At 40.2% G+C, this 16,429-nt stretch overlaps 1 protein-coding gene across 2 annotated transcripts in view; it reads right to left on the reverse strand.

The window, feature by feature from the left end:
• Positions 1-16,429, reverse strand: part of LOC138164938 (5'-AMP-activated protein kinase catalytic subunit alpha-2) — a 75,015-nt gene that overhangs the window by 25,906 nt on the left and 32,680 nt on the right. For both annotated transcript variants that reach the window (XM_069092920.1, XM_069092921.1), the window contains 3 exons: positions 5,491-5,584; positions 4,657-4,801; positions 398-485 (listed from right to left, as the gene is read on the reverse strand). In XM_069092920.1, coding sequence (XP_068949021.1) covers positions 398-485; positions 4,657-4,801; positions 5,491-5,584 — 327 coding nt within the window. The remainder of the gene's footprint in view (positions 1-397; positions 486-4,656; positions 4,802-5,490; positions 5,585-16,429) is intronic.

A 16,429-nucleotide genomic window follows, 5' to 3' on the forward strand; every position in this document is an offset into this window, starting at 1 on the left:
ACTTGATCTGTTTCTTCTTGATAATTCTGCCTGTATACTTTGAAGTTCGGGGTGCTGACCTTTTTCCCCTGAACGAGGTAGATGATACATGTTTGACAGATTGGAGTAAGCTTATTAACCCCCCCCCAAAAAAAAAAAGAAGTTGGCATCATCTCAGAAAGGATCTCTGATAAGAAACCCCTTAACAATAGCTTAAGTTGAGAATTAGTGAGCCCTGGTCCAGTAGGAGACCCTAAGGCAGCCCTGTCCACTCTTGTCAGTGCTTAATGTTGAAGCCCAATGTGGACTCTCAGAAATGTCTCTACACAATTCTGGGGTGGAATCACTCTATTACATGCTAAGATCTCTCAAAGAAAGAGAGAATCTTTGGAAAACAGAACCTTCCCTGATGCCTTACCTGCCTGAGATGACTTCAGGTGCTGCATAATTTGGAGACCCACAGCTTGTTCTCAGAAATTCACCATCTGACATCATATTTGATAAGCCTGAAAAGAAAAATATAGTTTACCTAGCGCTAAATATTTTTAATGCTTAAATATCATCATCAACAGCAGTTTGAGATCTGTCAGGAATATACAGCCTTTCTACATGCCATTCATCCTATTTTTTAAAACATTTTAAGGAACTATCTGAAAAGTAAATGGTTATGGCATTTTTAAGCCAGAAGAGGTCATTGACTAATATTGCATTTTAAGACATGGAGGTAAAAAAAACAAAATCTCATAAAAAGACAAATGAAATGTCAGAGACTATGGAATTTTGAAATGCTGGTTTATTTTTCACAATGAAGTGATTTCAAATAAATTATTTATCAAATTTCATGAGTTTCAGTTGTAGTTTAAGTGAACCCTGCAACCTGAAAGTTGACTTATTTTGACAGCTTAAAGGACAAAAACGCAGTCTACTGACTTACTTATAAAAAAAAAAAAAGCAAGAAGCCTTTTAAAAGCCCCTGGCTCTGCCACTACATAGAATTCTAGAAAAGTCACTTCTCATCTCTGGGCCTCAGTTTCATCATTTGCAAAAAGAAGCAGCTAGATGGGATGATCTCTAAGATCTCTCCCAGCTCTAACATTTTTTTTAATAAAGTTTTATTGATATGTTTTATTTTTACATTAAAAATATGTATGGATTACTCCCAGTCCTTAAGAGGTCTTATAACAAAATAAACCAATTAAGTACAACTAGCAATACATTGATCTCATTTGAAAGTGCGTGCAACACTCCACTCCAGTAACATCTTCCCCACCTCAGTAGTTTTATTTTTTTTTAAATTAACAGAAATCTATTTTCTCTCTCTCCCTCCCACTCCATTGGGAAGAAAAAAGAAAAATAAAAAGAAATTCTTTGTAAAGTCAAGCAAAACAAATTCTCTCATTAGCTGGATACAAAAATATATTTCTCATTCACTCCCCCCCCCCCGCCCAAATCTTCTCACCTCTCTGAAAGGAGGCAGGTACCCTTGGTGCCTTGGAATCATACAGTGTCACTGTACTGACCTTAGTTCTTACAGCTTTCAAATGTCTTTGTCTTTACAATATTGTTTCTAGTACAGGCATTGTTCTCCTGAATCCCCTCGTTTGATTTCTCATCAGTTTCTAGAAGTCCTTGGAATTGTTCATTTTTCTAACAAGCTCCGCTCATTTCCCTCTGCATCAGTTCATACAAATCATCTATTTCTCCATTTCTTGTAGCACAACAGTCTTCTCTCACATTCACATACCTCAACTTATTTGACCATTTCTCAATTAATGGCCATCCCTTTAGTTTCCAATTTTTGCCTCCCCAAAACTGCAGCCAGGTGGTGCAATTCATAGAGTGCAGGATCTGAAGTCAGAAAGACCTGAATTCAAATTCAGACTCAGATACTAACTCGCTGCATGACTGTAGGCAAGTCACACATTCCCTCTGCCTCAGTTTCCACAACTATAAAATGGGGATAATGGTAGTATCTACCTCCCTAGGTTATTGTTTCAACTAAATGAGATAATATTTGTAAAGCACCTAGCCCAGTGTCTGGCATTAATTTATGATACATTTAGAGGATTTCTATCTATGTCACATGTATGAGAGATGCTGCTCTAAATCTGATTTCTTTCATATTTCTCCCAGTTTTTCCAGCATTTCTTAATCATGTAGTAAATCTTTATCCTGGGGTTAAGGTGTTCGTTTTTTCACACACTAGAGTACTAGACACATTTTTCCTCATATGGTGTCTACCAGAATTGTTCCAATGACTGATCTCTCTGGTTTTGAACCAGTACTGATTGTTCTGAGTCGAACATGAAATCTGGCACTGAGAGGCCCCTTCCTTCCTGCTTCTTTTCATTATTTCTCATGAAATTCTGAACCTTTTCTGCCTCCATTTGACTTTTATTTTTTCTAGTTCTCTATGCCTTAGGTAGTTTGATCACTATTGCATTGAATGAATAAATTGCATTAGCATTGCTATTTTTATTCCATTGACTTATTCTATCCATGAGCATTAAGCATTTTTTCAATTATTTAAGCCTGCTTCTATTTTTGTAAACAGAGGTTTGCTGTTGTTATTTAGAGAGTTTTTAGGTGCATTTTGATAGATTCTCAAGTGTTTTATACATTCTCTACTTAGTTTTAATACTCTGACTTAGGTTTCATTGATGTTACATAGAAATGCTGACGATTTGCATGGGTTTATTTTGTGTCCTACAAAAGTTAATAACTGTCCCAATTTTTAGTTGATTCTATAGAATTCCTTAAGTGCGTTATCTCAGCATCTGCAAAAAGGTGATCATTTTGCTTCTCCTTTACCTCTACTTATGTTTTCAAGTTTTTTTCTTTTCTTATCATTATACCCACCACTTCTAGCACTACATCAAATAGAAGTGATTCCAACGCCATCTTTCATTGATTTCTGATTTTATTGGAAAAGGACTCTAGCTTGTTATAATGGTAGCTTTTTGTTTTAGATATGAACTATTTATCATTTTGACGAAAGGATCATTTATTCCTAGTTTTCCCAGTGTTTTTAACAAGATGAATGTTCTATTTTGTGAAGAGATTTTTCTACATCTATTGATGTAGCCATGTGATTTTTATCATTTTGTGACTAATATGGTTAAGTTTATAGTATAAATCCACTCTGTTCATAGGGTATAATCTTTGTGATATGTTGCTTCAGCTTTTTTGTTAATATTTTATGTTAAATGTTTGCATTAATGTCTATTAAGGATATTAGTCAATAGTTTTCTCTTTCTGCTTTAACTCTCCCTTGTTTAGAATCAAGACCATGCCAGTGTTAAAGAAGAAACTTGTTAGGATCTCTTCTTTGGGTATTTTTTGCAAACAGTTTGTAATAATGGAATTGTTCTTTGAATGTTTGATAGAATTTACTTGTAAATTTATCTGGTCCTACAGTTTTACCCTTTGGAAGTTCATTTATGGCTTCTTTAATTTGTACCTATGAAAATGAGTTATTTAAATCCTCTATTTCTTGTCTTGTTAATTTGGATATTTTGTATTTTTTAAAATATTCATTTATTCTATTTGTCAATCTTGTAAGAATATAGTTGGGCAAGATATTTTCTAATATCCTTTATTTCTTCTTCATTTGTTATGAATTCTCTTTTTTTTTTACTTTTGATACTAGTAATTTGGTTTTCCTTTTCTTTTTAATCAAATTAGCTTTTTAAAAAAAAAGCTCCTGGGGGGCGGCCAGGTGGCTCAATGAGTAAGAACACCAGCCCCAGACTCAGGATAACTTGGGATCGAATCTGGGCTCAGATACTGACCACCATACCCAGAAATAACTGGCTGTGTAACCTTGAGCAAGTTACTTAACCCTGATTGCTTTAAAAAAAAAAAAAACTCTTAGGGCAGCGAGGTGGCACAGTGAATAGAGCACCGGTCCTGGAATCAGGAAGACCTGATTTAAATCCCGCCTCAGACACTTAACAAAAACAAACAAACAAACAAAAACTAGTGGTGTGACCTTGGGCAAGTCACTTAACCCCAACTGCCCTCCAAAAAGCAAAAATAAAAATAAAAAAGCCCTTAGTTTTATCTAATTCAATATTTTTTCAATTTTGTTCATCTTTATTTTCAGGATTTATAATGTGATGTTTTCTGGGGGGAGATGCTCATTGTTTGATTTTCCAACATTTTTAATTGCATTCCCAATTCACTGATTTATTCTTTCTCTCTTTTTTAATAAAATCATCTAGATACGTTTTTTTTCAGCTGTATCCCTAAAATCTGTTATATTACCTTGTTATTGCCATTATCTTTAAGGAAATTATCAATCTGGGATTTAATTTTTGACCTATCAATTCTTGGGGATTGAGTTATTTATTCTCCAGTTGATTTTTTAATACTTTTTTTTAAGTGGCTCTCTTTTCAGTGTGTAATGTTTACTCCACTGTGGTCAGTTATTTTATGTTCCCTATATGGAACTTAACTAATCTTGCATATGAGGAGTACAAGATACATATTTCTGAAGATCCTGCTGAACAAAGTGCACACACGCACACACACGCACGCACACACACGCACACACACACACAGGCCCACAGAGCTTGCCAAGCCTTGGGTAGAGGGGGAATTGTCACTACATTGGCCTGCTCCCCCGAATATCAGCAGCCGCTTTCATATTTCTGGCATATTGTGGGAGTCACATACCAAAGTCGGCGATCTTGGCATTCATGTGGGCATCTAGCAGCACATTCTCGGGTTTCAGGTCTCGGTGAACAACCATGTGTCTGTGACAATAATCCACGGCAGAAAGAATCTGCTGAAAGAGTCTTTTGGCCTCTGTCTCTTCAACCTGCCAGACACAAAGGAAACAACATTGAGATATATTGAATATTCATTCACTCACCAAGAGAACAGTGACTTTAGAATGTATCTTATGTTAAATAGAATTTATCAAAATCCTGCTCTTTAAAAAAAAAAAGACAAGAAACAAACAAAAACAGCTTTCTATTAGAAAAGCCTGAACATTCGCCAGTGTATCCTGATGCAGAGGTCATTGTCGTTTCCTGGGGGCCTGGAGAAGGCTGGGAACTAGATGAAAGAGCCCGGTCTGAAAAGGTTCACTCACCCAGGCATTGATGCCCAGCTATGGATACCAAAAAGGACATTCTGGAGTGTCAGTTGTGATGTGGAATTCTCTTCCTAAAAATCACAACAGAATCTCTGCATTGTTTCTTAAATCATGTGAATCTTTAAAACTTCGCCAAAAAAAAAAAAAAGACCTTTCCAAGGAACAACTCCTGTTAATCTAAAATCAGCGTGTTTGCTATTGAGGCAATCCCAATTCTGCTAGTATTATACATGAAATGAATGTTATGGTAATTTTTTAAAGATATTTGAGGAGTTCCAGATGGGATCAAATAGTTAAAATTTAAAACCCCATAACATTATAAGAAGCCTTAAAAAAACACACACACACACAAAAACTATCTACCAACATCGTCTCCTTTGCCCTAATGTACTGAGTATCATATCACTCACCCGTCCATGTTTACAGATGTAGTCAAATAATTCACCACCAGACACATATTCCATTACCATAAAAAAATCAGTTGGGGTGCTGATGACTTGGTAGCTTTTAGAGGAAAATGGAAAGAATTTAGAAAATTTTAGTTTACAGAAAAATTACTTTAAGCATCAACAGCCTTTCCTAGTACTATAAGAGTCTATAATATTTTAAGGCACAATCAAAAATATATTCATTCTATCTTAGGTTATACCTTCCACTAATCCCACCACAACCCTTCCAAAACAATTTCTCTTTTAATGAGTCTCTTATAAAAAAAACAACTATGAGTCTCTGAATTATTTCACAAAGCACAATGACTTTTCCTAAAAGAGTGCAGTTATTCCAGCCTTTTTTTTTTAAAAGCCATAGTTCCCATGAGTGTTGTGTACTATGGTTCACAAAGTACTTTACTCACACCAATGATGCAAGAGAGGGGAAAACAATTCTTTTTGGTAGAGTGCTGACACAGCTCTGCCGAGGAAGGGCTGGACTTGGGACACAAACTCATGTCTTCTGGCTTTAAGTATCGTGCTCTTTATACAATGCCACTCTGTCCTTCATTGGAAAAAACAAGAATGGCACATATTCCTTTCTTTCAAATAATTTCATTTTTGGAATAGAGCTCAAAAGCCATCCAGTACAAATAATGTCTATGAAAAATCCCCATTCCCAGACTTCCAGGGATGTGGAACCTCCTGTCTTCCCCAAGGCACATCATGTCGTCCCATACCGAGGCACACTGTTAGACAGCTCTGGACATGGAGCTGAAATGTGCCTTGTTCCATGTCCGGTGGAAGCACTGCTCTCAGAAGACCTCTTCCTTATCACAGCCCTGAAGATACTTTAAAGGGGTAATTTACTTCCAAGTCCAACAACCAAATATGTTCAGTTACTTCAACTAATTCTCATATGGAATACTCTCCAGTGCCCTCATCGTCATGGCCAGTGACTCTAGCCTCACTTGGACTTCATAAGTAACCCACCTCTGACATCCCTGCCTCCCTCAGCCTGAATCACAGAATCTCAGTCAGAAGGGATTTCAGAGGCTTTCGAGTTAACTGATAAGAGTTAAATTATGAGGCAAGATTTGAACTCAGGTCTTTCTGACTCCATGTACAGCTTTCTAGACCTGGTCCCACCTCAAATCTACTCTCTCACAGTGAGCTGCATCAGCCAATCCTGCACCGATACAACTGCTGGGTTTTTTTTTTTCCATTCCAGTGTAAATTTTATACTTATCCCCTTCAAATTCCATCCTTTTAGACAGTAATTCTAGCCTAACAAAATTCTGACTCAGTCTTCCCCTAACATCAAGTCCCTTATTTTCTGAAAATTCAATAAGCTCCACATACTGTGACATCCCCAAGGCTCAGACAAAAAGCTGGATGAGCACTGGGTCAAGGACAGATACTATACTGCCCAAGCAGAGACTGGGAGCATAGTGATCCTGATCCCTCCATCATTGTTCTAGGGATGGTGGAATCACTGAATTCATTCCAAATCCAGTGAAATGGACTCCAGATATCTGGCTCTCACCTTCCTTCTTGTCCACAAGGACAGAAGAAGAAACTGTGTCAAAGGCCTTCTGGAAAAGGAAGCACACTGACACCCCACTGTGCACTGGTCATTCGGGACTCCCATTGCTACGCTGCAGCCTCTTATCCCAACTGGGTCTCCTTCTGTGAGGCTCATCCCTTCCAGACCTTACAATGGACATTATAAAGGCATTCGGAATCACTGATAGTACTGAATGTTTGCATTTGCATCTACACTTTTAAAAACTAAATCAGGATCTTCAGATCAAGTAGCTATGGTCTAGTGGGGGGAAAAATAGATCTGGATTCAGAAGACCAAAATCTTGGCTCTTTTATTTACTAGTGGTGTGATTGTAGGAAATCACTTAACTGCTGTGTGACTCAGTTTCCTCTTCTGTAAAATAAAAACTACTACTCACCCCCCCAAGGCAGGTATGAGGATCAAATAGTGAAAGTGCCTGAAACACTAGAAAGCACTATTTTATAACACCAGCTGTTATTACTACCATTTGTTCATTGGTAAATGGATTACTATGATCTGCTATAATTGATTCTGATCTGGTATTTAGTCTACACTTAATTATTTACTTCAATTAAAGAGATAGGATGTGATAGAATGCCATAAACATTAGTCAGGAAGATAACAAAGTACACACACACACACACACACACACACACACACACACACGACCCTTCACCCCAAAACATAAAATTTCCACATACAGATTTAATACAGAAATACATCAAAGTGGGGCGGCAAGGTGGCGCAGTGAGTAAGAGCGCCGGCCCTGGAGTCAGGAGGTCCCAGGATCGGTTCTAGCCTCAGATACTTAACACCCACACAAAAAAAAACTGGCTGTGTAACCTTGGGCAAGGTACTTAACCCCAATTGCTTTAAAAAAAAAAAAGAAAGAAAGAAAGAAATACATCAAAGCTACAATATCAAAACACCACATTCTGGAATTTATGTAAAACTGTTCCATTAGTAAACCCTATCACACACTGCATATAGAAGACCTTAGATAAATGCTTCTGAAGTGGGGAGGATAAAATATTCTTTACCCCTTCTTTGACTCAGTTTCCTCAGTTAGAAAATGAAAGGGTATACATAGTGTCAATGGCTCCTAAGGTCACTTCCAGGTCTAAAGTCAGAATCATAGAATAATCTCTATATGTTCTAGATTTCAGGCTTTTTCCAGTGCTATTAGAAGCAAAGAGTTTCCCATTCCACCATTTGTATTGTATCTTCCCTCCCTTTAATCATACAAAAATCTTTGTAATAATTTTATAGGCAAAAATGTCTGCTTTAACTTTCATAATCTTTTCCATTCCTCATTTGGGTAAGAACCTGAACTCACACTCATCTAATTCTTCCATGATATGTGACCCTTTCTATTTAGGCTGTGTACATATCTATCTTAAGTATATGGTTTGAGATCACGAGAGTTGGACTTCACTTCTCCCAAACTGTTTTCCAGTTTTTCCAAGAGTTTCCTTCCCCCCCACAGAGGGGCAATGTGGGATAGAGGCTAGAAATCTGGCCTTGAAGGCAGGAATACCTGTGTTCTTCTGACACATTCTGACTGTGTGACCCTGGATGAGTCATTTAACATTTCAGTTCTTTCAATGATTCTGTAATTGTTGGGTCATGAAGGAGCCCACCTGCTGGGATAACCCATGTTTTGTTGCCTGAGTCTTCCACCATCAAAGAAATCACAAGTGCCATCCCTGCAAAGCCATGCAAAGCCTCAGGTTTATCCAAAGAGAGGGTCCTCTTTTCAACTGTTCCCATTTCTTAATTCACCAGTGTGTCCCAAGGCTCTGTTTTTCTGTTCTTTTAACCAATTACGAGTGTTAGAGATTCCCACTTGACCACACAGTTGGAGGTCTGGTAATGCTTTATAGACTTGCCCTCCATGCCTGCTTCTCTTTATTTCCCTCAGGATTCTAGGGTTTCTATTCTTCCCAATGAATTTTACTATAGTGTCTGCTTCTGAAAAGCATCTCCCTCTCCACTGCCCCCTCCGGGAAGCCTCAAATCTGTAAACTGACATAGGTAATATTGTTCTTCAAATGTTGGCATAACCCAATCATGAGCAGTGAATATCTCTCATTATTTATGCTTCCTCTTATTTCTCTAACGAATGTTTTATAGTTATATGTTTACAAATCTTATATATATATTTGTAGATTACCTTAGATATTTTATGCATTTTGCAGTTATTTGGGAAGGAATGCCTCTTATTTCTTTCTTGGCTTTGGTTAGCATTCCGTATCCAAGTGCCTGTCTCAGTTTCCTCATCTGTAAAATGGGGACAGCAAGTGTGCTTATCTACCAGGATAAAATGAGATGAGATGTTAAATGCTACTGCTGCTGCTGCTGCTGCTGCTACTATTAGTACCACCACTACTGCTGCTGTTACTACTATTGCTGTTGTTGCTGCTGCTGCTACTACTACTACTATGACTACCACTCTTCCTCAAACTATAAACCATTTTAGAAAAATGCAGAAAGTATTTGACATAGATAACTACATGAAAATATTTAAATATTTCTGCAATTACAATTATAAAAGCATTCTTTATGGTGACTTTCTTATTGTTGAATAATTGGGCTTTCTCTTTTCCTCAATTCTTTGTAAAGTCTTGATCAGTTAGACTGTTCAGATTATATCTTACAGAGTAAAGTAAAACAAAACAACTTTTTAAAAAATAATTAGAGACCTTGGAACTGCCTCAAGGTCCTCATTAACTATTATTAGCAAACAGTTAGAGATGTAGAGAATAGAAAAGATTGGGTCGGGTCTGGACTAAGCCTTGACACCATTCCAGATGAGTACTAGTTGAAGGAATTCCGGAGGAATTATATTCAGGTAGGAATTATAACATCAGGAGTGTTGATGCTGGAAAAGAGAATACTTAGAGGCTCAGGGACATGTCAGTCACCTTTCAGGAAGCTGAGTAGCATTCACATGGAAGAAGAAATTTAACAACATTCAGCAAACATACACAGAGATCCCTCCATGGGATCCATAGCACTGGAAATTCAGACCAGAAACAAAGCCATCTTTCAAAGACCTTAGGGCCTGCTTGGGAAAAGCCAAGAAAAGTCAATGGAGTAATACAGGAGGGCCAGAGAAATGCACCTGGACTGTTTAGGAAAGGTTTCTCCCACTGGGGAAGGATGTCCTGGGGGACCAGCCTGAGGATTCTCAACAATTCCATCTGTCTAGCCATGAGAGGGGCTGCTGTGGGAGGTTCTGAGCTCCTGCTCACTAGTCATTTTTAATTAAAGGCTTGGCAACCATTTTTGGAGGATGTTGCGGGAGGATTCCCTACACAGGCATGGGCTGGACTAGATGGGCTCTGAATTCCTCTACAATGCTGAGATTTTGGAAGGGTTTGTTTTTACTGACTTTAATTACATGATGACCTTTTTTTTCTTCAGAGGTATCTTTTTCTCTTGGATATTTCTCTTTCTCAATACTTGAATTAGGTAATCCAGCAGCAAGAACATCTGCCTGGAGTTCCTCCTTCCCTCCCTCTCTCATCTCCCTCCTCTTTCTAATGTGTGTGCCTCCCAAATCCATGTCTCCAGCCCTGATCTCCCTCACAGAGCTTCAGTCTCTGACATCCAGTGTTTGTTAGACATTTGTGCCTGGATATTTTTCTGACATCATTCACAGAATATGGAGAACAAGGTTTACTGTTCTCCCCATGACAGGTCCTTCCTGAGTTCTGCCCTGATGCTACATGGACTGCACTGTCATGGAGATTTTTTGTACGTTTGAAATTCTGTGATTCCTTGACCTTTCTCCAAATCATCCAATCCTCAAAATGCCTTTGACTCCTTACTTCTCCAGCACATCCCTTCAGCCACAAAGCATTGGTGATCCTTTCTTTGAAACATCCCTGAAAAAAAGGGCTCTCCTAGCACACCCTGGCCAGTGCAGCCAGCCTCCTAACTGGCCTCCTTCCCTCCAGGTGTCTTCCCTCGTCCATCCATCCCACAGTCCACAGCCAGTCCTTTCCCTAAACAGCGCTATAATTGACACGTTCTCTTCGTTAAAAACCCATGAGCAGACCAATCCCCTTTGGGGCTCCCTGTCCCCTTAAATGCTGTGATTTCTTTCTGTTTGTGGCTCCCCTTAGATCTGTGCTCAAAGGATTTCTACAAGTCTCATCTTTAGAGAAGCCACATAGGGCAGGTCATCCTTTGCTAGTGTTTGAGGCTCAGATTTTTCCTGCTAATTGCAGAGGATCATTCTGTACATGGAAACCACTAAGCAGAGAGGACAAGGCCATACAAAACAAAACAAATTCCTCCAAGAATCGTTCTTCCTCTCAGACATCATGAAAATGATCAGATGCTCACAGCGGGCTTTGGGAGTCTTTTCTCTTATAATTCCTACCTGAAACAAAAGAGGCAACTTAGCTGAATGGATAAGCACTGACCCTGGAGCCAGCAGCTTTAAAATATCAAAGCCAGTGATTTTCTGAGCAATTCTGAGTATGGCCCATAACATCTCTGTGAAGAAATAATAACAAATTACTTTAAATCCAGACAAGATAAAACTAAGAGAAGGGATTGAAAATAATTCCCCAGACAGAGACAATTTAAAAACAAAACCAGTAATATTGTTTTTGTCTTTATTTTAGAACCTTATGAAGATGGCTACAATGGCCTTGTTCTACAAAAAGCCATTTTCATGAAGGTGGCAGTTGAACCCCTGACAATTACTGAGAACCCAGAAGATGGGGTTAAGAAAGTAGGGGACTAGGAGTGGAATTTGGGGGAATTCCCATAGTAAGTCTGAAGGAGGGCAGAGGAACAGGGGGAGGAGGGCAGAAAAAGCCTCCTAGAAGAAGGAGTGCTTGAGCTAGAATGACAAATTCTTTGAGACAAGTAGGGAAGTTCTGGGCATGGGCGATAGTGCAAAGGCATGAAGACAAGAGATGTAGTGACAGGTATAAGGAACAAAGAGAAAACCAATGGGGCTGCGCCAAGGAGTGAGAGAAAGAGAGAGAACAGCCAAGTTGTGGAGAGCGTTAAAAGGCAAACAGGGTGCATAGATTATCCTACAGGTAATTGGGAGCCACTGTAATTTACTGAGTGAGGGAATAACACAGTCAGATCTGTGTTTAAAGAAAATCTCTCTGTGAGCAGAAGAACATTGTACACAGTAACAGCAATATTGTATCAATGATCAACCGTGAATGACTTAAAAGAACCCATGATAAAAAATGCTAACCACCTCCAGAGAGAACTAATGAACTCGGAACACAAATGAAAGCATAATTTTTTCACTTTATTGTTCTTGCTATTTTTTTTTGCAGCATGGCCACTATGGAAATATGTTATGCATGATTTCACATGTCTAACTAATCGATTGCGTGTGTTCTCAAAGGAAAGATAAGGGACACAAGGGAGGGAGAGGATTTGGGACTCAACTTTTTTTAAAAGAATATTGAAAATAAATGATAAATTAAAAATTTTGAAAAGAAATCTCTTTGTCATCTATGTGAAAGATGGATAGGCATAGAAAGAGATTGCAGGCAGGGAGACCATAGAAGTTAAAAAGGCCATTTTAACAGCCCATGTGAGAATGGTGTTTTGAATGACTGACAATGGATGGGTGAAACCAAACAATGACAAGGTTTCTCCAACCTTCTGCAACCCATATTCTTAGCGCGTAGAAGACTTTTTGCTTCCACACAAACAGGAAACTGAATAGAAGGAAGCAAGGAATTCTATTAAGAACATGTTATAGGGGCGGCCAGGTAGCACAGCGAGTAAGAGCACCGGCTCCAGTGTCAGACTGACCTGGGGATCGAATCCAGGCTCAGACACTTAGCACCCACCCAGAAACACCTGGCCATGTAACCTTGAGCAAGTTACTTAACCCCAATTGCTTAGGGGTGGCCAGGTGGCTCAGTAAGTAAGAGCACCGGCTCCAGTGTCGGGATGACCTGGGGATCAAATCTGGGCTCAGATACTTAGCACCACACCCAGAAAGAACTGGCCATGTAACCTTGAGCAAGTTACTTAACCCCGATTGCTTAAAAAAAAAAAAAAAGAAGACCATATTATACAACACACACACACACACACACACACACACACACACACCATGCTAAGTACTTACTCTGTGCACAGAATATTGTGATAGGCACTAGCAAAAGCTTTAGGCCAGACACAGTCACTCCAGAACAAAACTTGTACATTGCTGAAGGGGCTGAGTTACTAACCCAGATAATTTTATCACAAAGGGCCAAATCTCAGGGTAGGAAGGGGAACTCAAGAGGTCAACTAGCTTAAACAAGAGACACAGAAAAATTCCTTCTTAAACTTACCTGGCAAATGAACACCCCAATATTACCTAAAGACTTCTAGGAATAAGGAAACCAGAGCTGCAGCAGCTTTCTGGCCCCCTTTTAAACAGTCCTAGCTGTTAGAAGACTTTTTAAAATTGACCTTGAATTGACTCTCCAGGTTCTACTCCCTGTTCCTGCTGCAGCTCCCTGGGGCAAGAAAACAAGTCCCTGACTCACGACAGCCCTTCGAATCCTCAGGGACTGTTAGCAAGCTTTCAGAGGTGACCAAATAACTAAACAAGCATCTAAGCAGCACCTTCCAGGACCAGGCATTATGCTCTGTGCTGGAGAAATAAAGATGAAACAGAAATGGTTCATGACTTCAAGGAGCCTCCAGCCTCTGTGGACAAATAGGCAAACACACAGTATAAAGAAAATCAATTAACACTAACTTCAGGGAGTGTGGTAGAAGGAAGAGGTCAGGAAATGTCTCTTCTAAGAATCAGTCTTTGAAATGACAAGAGTCTTGAAGGAAGCTTGGGATTCCAAGAGGCAGACCAGGGGAAAACACTCCAGGCTTGAGTGCATAGGATCGCATGCAAAGGGGTGGAGGTAGGAGATGGCATGTCCTGGCCAGACAATAACAAAGGGGCCCCTGATAGAGGGGCCAGGCAGGTGGGCACACTGCTGCCCCCGAACCTCAGCCCAGACCAGACTCTATCTGGACACTGTGATCAAGTCTCAGAACCACGTTTCAGGAGAAAATCTTCATAAGGAAGAGCATCCAGATGAGGACAGTGAGGGGCCTCAAGTTCAATTCCCTTAATAAACACCAAGCCCACAGGGGCTGGGGATGCAGGTTCAATCCATGGCAACAGTCTCTGCTCACAGGGAGCTCATCTTCTAAAGTACATACAGAAGTACCCACAGAATAAATATAAGGAGAATACAAGTGTGTCCCAAAAGTCTTAGCAGACATCTGAAACTCAATGTGTCCCAAACACAGCTGGTGATCATTTCCCTTAAACTCTCCCCTCTCCTCCCATCCTCCCCATTACTGTAGAAGGCAGCACCATCCCCCAGTCCCTGAGGCTCACAGTGTGGGAGTCCTCTGGGTCTCCCCTCGCTATCTCTCACTCTCCACATCCAGTCCATTGCCATGGTCTCTCAATTTCACCTCGGCAGCATCTCAAATTCATAGCCTTGTCTCTCCTGCCCCTGCCCCACCCTGGTGTACGCTCCCATCACCAGTGCCTCTGGATGATTGCAATAACCTGCTGGGGGGTCTCTCCCCACTCCACTTCATCCTCCATTCAGCCACCAAAGGGATAGCCCTAAAGCACAGAGCCAAAGTTAAGATAACCTAAAGCACAATTGCTCTCCTGTTCAGTAACTCTACCTATTAAATTATTAATATAATTATTAAAATTGTTAAACACAAAATCTTCTGTCGTTCAGACCCCCACATTTCCCAGCCCCCTCCTACATTTCCAGTCTTCCCACATCTTCCTCCCAATCCAGGGACACCGGCCTCCTGGCTGCTCCACAGACAAGACCCTCCATCTCGACTCTGGGCATTTTCTTGGCTGTCCCCTGCATCTGGAACACTCTTCTCCCTCCACTCTGATCACTGACCTCCCTGGCTTCCTTTCAGCACCAACTGAAATCTCACCTTCTACAGGAAGCCTTCCCTAACCCCTCTTAATCCCAGTGCCTTCCCTCTGCTCATTATGTCCTACTTATCCGGTGTGTTTGCATATATTTGTTATATGTTCTCTCCCCTGCAGATCATAAGCTCTTTAGGGGCAGGATTTGTATTTTGCCCCAGCACTCAGTACAATGCCTGGCATATAACAAATGCTAAATAAATAGCTGTTGACTGACTGAATGATTTTTGTGGTTCTAAGTCTGAATGGCTTTAAACTACACTGAGACTTCTGGAGCATCCTGTATCAGCAAACACCTGGTAGTTGAATGCAAGGTAGTCTGGGGGTCAGGACCAATGGCTACTAAACTGCCTCCCGGAAGATGCTGCTTGAGCTGCACCTTGAAGGCAGACAAATGCTCTGGGAGGTGGAGGTGAGGACCGAGTGCAGGAGGGGGAATCCTGAGAGAGGATGTGATGGAAATGGGATCAGGCTCATTCTTCCAGGGCCCAGAGGTTCGAACTACAAGTGCTGCCAATTGTCACATTTCAGTGGGAAGCAAGAGAGAGCTTTTAAACAGTAAGAGATGCTCCAAAATGCAATGAGCTTTCCTTGGACATACCAGGATTCCCTTTCCCTTGACATCTTCAAGCAGAGCTGGGTGACCAGGGTTGGGGTGTTATCATGCATTTTGTTGGTGCATAAAATTGAACTAGATTTCCTCTCCTATCTCTCCCAACTCAGATTCTGTGATTATTTTGTGTGTCCAGACCTTCACCCTTTTACAATTTAATTTATTTCACAAAATTACAGACTTTTCAGTCAGAACCCAGTTCATCCATCCCATACCTAACAGGATAGACTGAACCAGATGGCCTCCCCAGCACAACACATCCAACAAGTGATCATCTGTTTGTACCATCATCCAGCCAACCGGCATCAAACCCAAATAGAAAGGAAGTCACAAAACCATACACAAGGACCCCTGTGGGCTGCACAGCAATTTAGGAAGTCACATATTAACATCCTCTGCTTTTATGGTATTTTTATTTTGTTAAGTATTTCCCAATTATATTTTAGTCTGATTTCACCACTCAGAAGTTACAGGACTATAGAATGTATGCAGCCTGTGGGGCGTATGTTTGACATCTCTGATCTAAAGGATGTTTCTTGATCTTTTTCAAAAGAAAATCATGAAAGACTTTATCAAGCCTTTGTTTCTTGAAATTTGGGGAAACCATAGTTGTAGCCCACCCCTGACCTACTAGGGGAGAGACTCCACTGACCAAAGAACTCAGGCTCGTCCTGCATGACCTGCTCCTGAAGCTCTTCTGGCTTTTCTGTGGTCTATGGCACTTCCTGTTCAAGACAGCATCCCTTTAGTAACACTTTCTAGAGTGTTGCCAGGAATTGGC

The sequence above is a fragment of the Petaurus breviceps genome, unplaced genomic scaffold (assembly GCF_028583685.1).
Source record: "Petaurus breviceps papuanus isolate PSGF00001 unplaced genomic scaffold, PetGlider_PUasm1.0 207, whole genome shotgun sequence".
In the NCBI taxonomy this organism is placed as follows: Eukaryota; Metazoa; Chordata; class Mammalia; order Diprotodontia; family Petauridae; genus Petaurus; species Petaurus breviceps.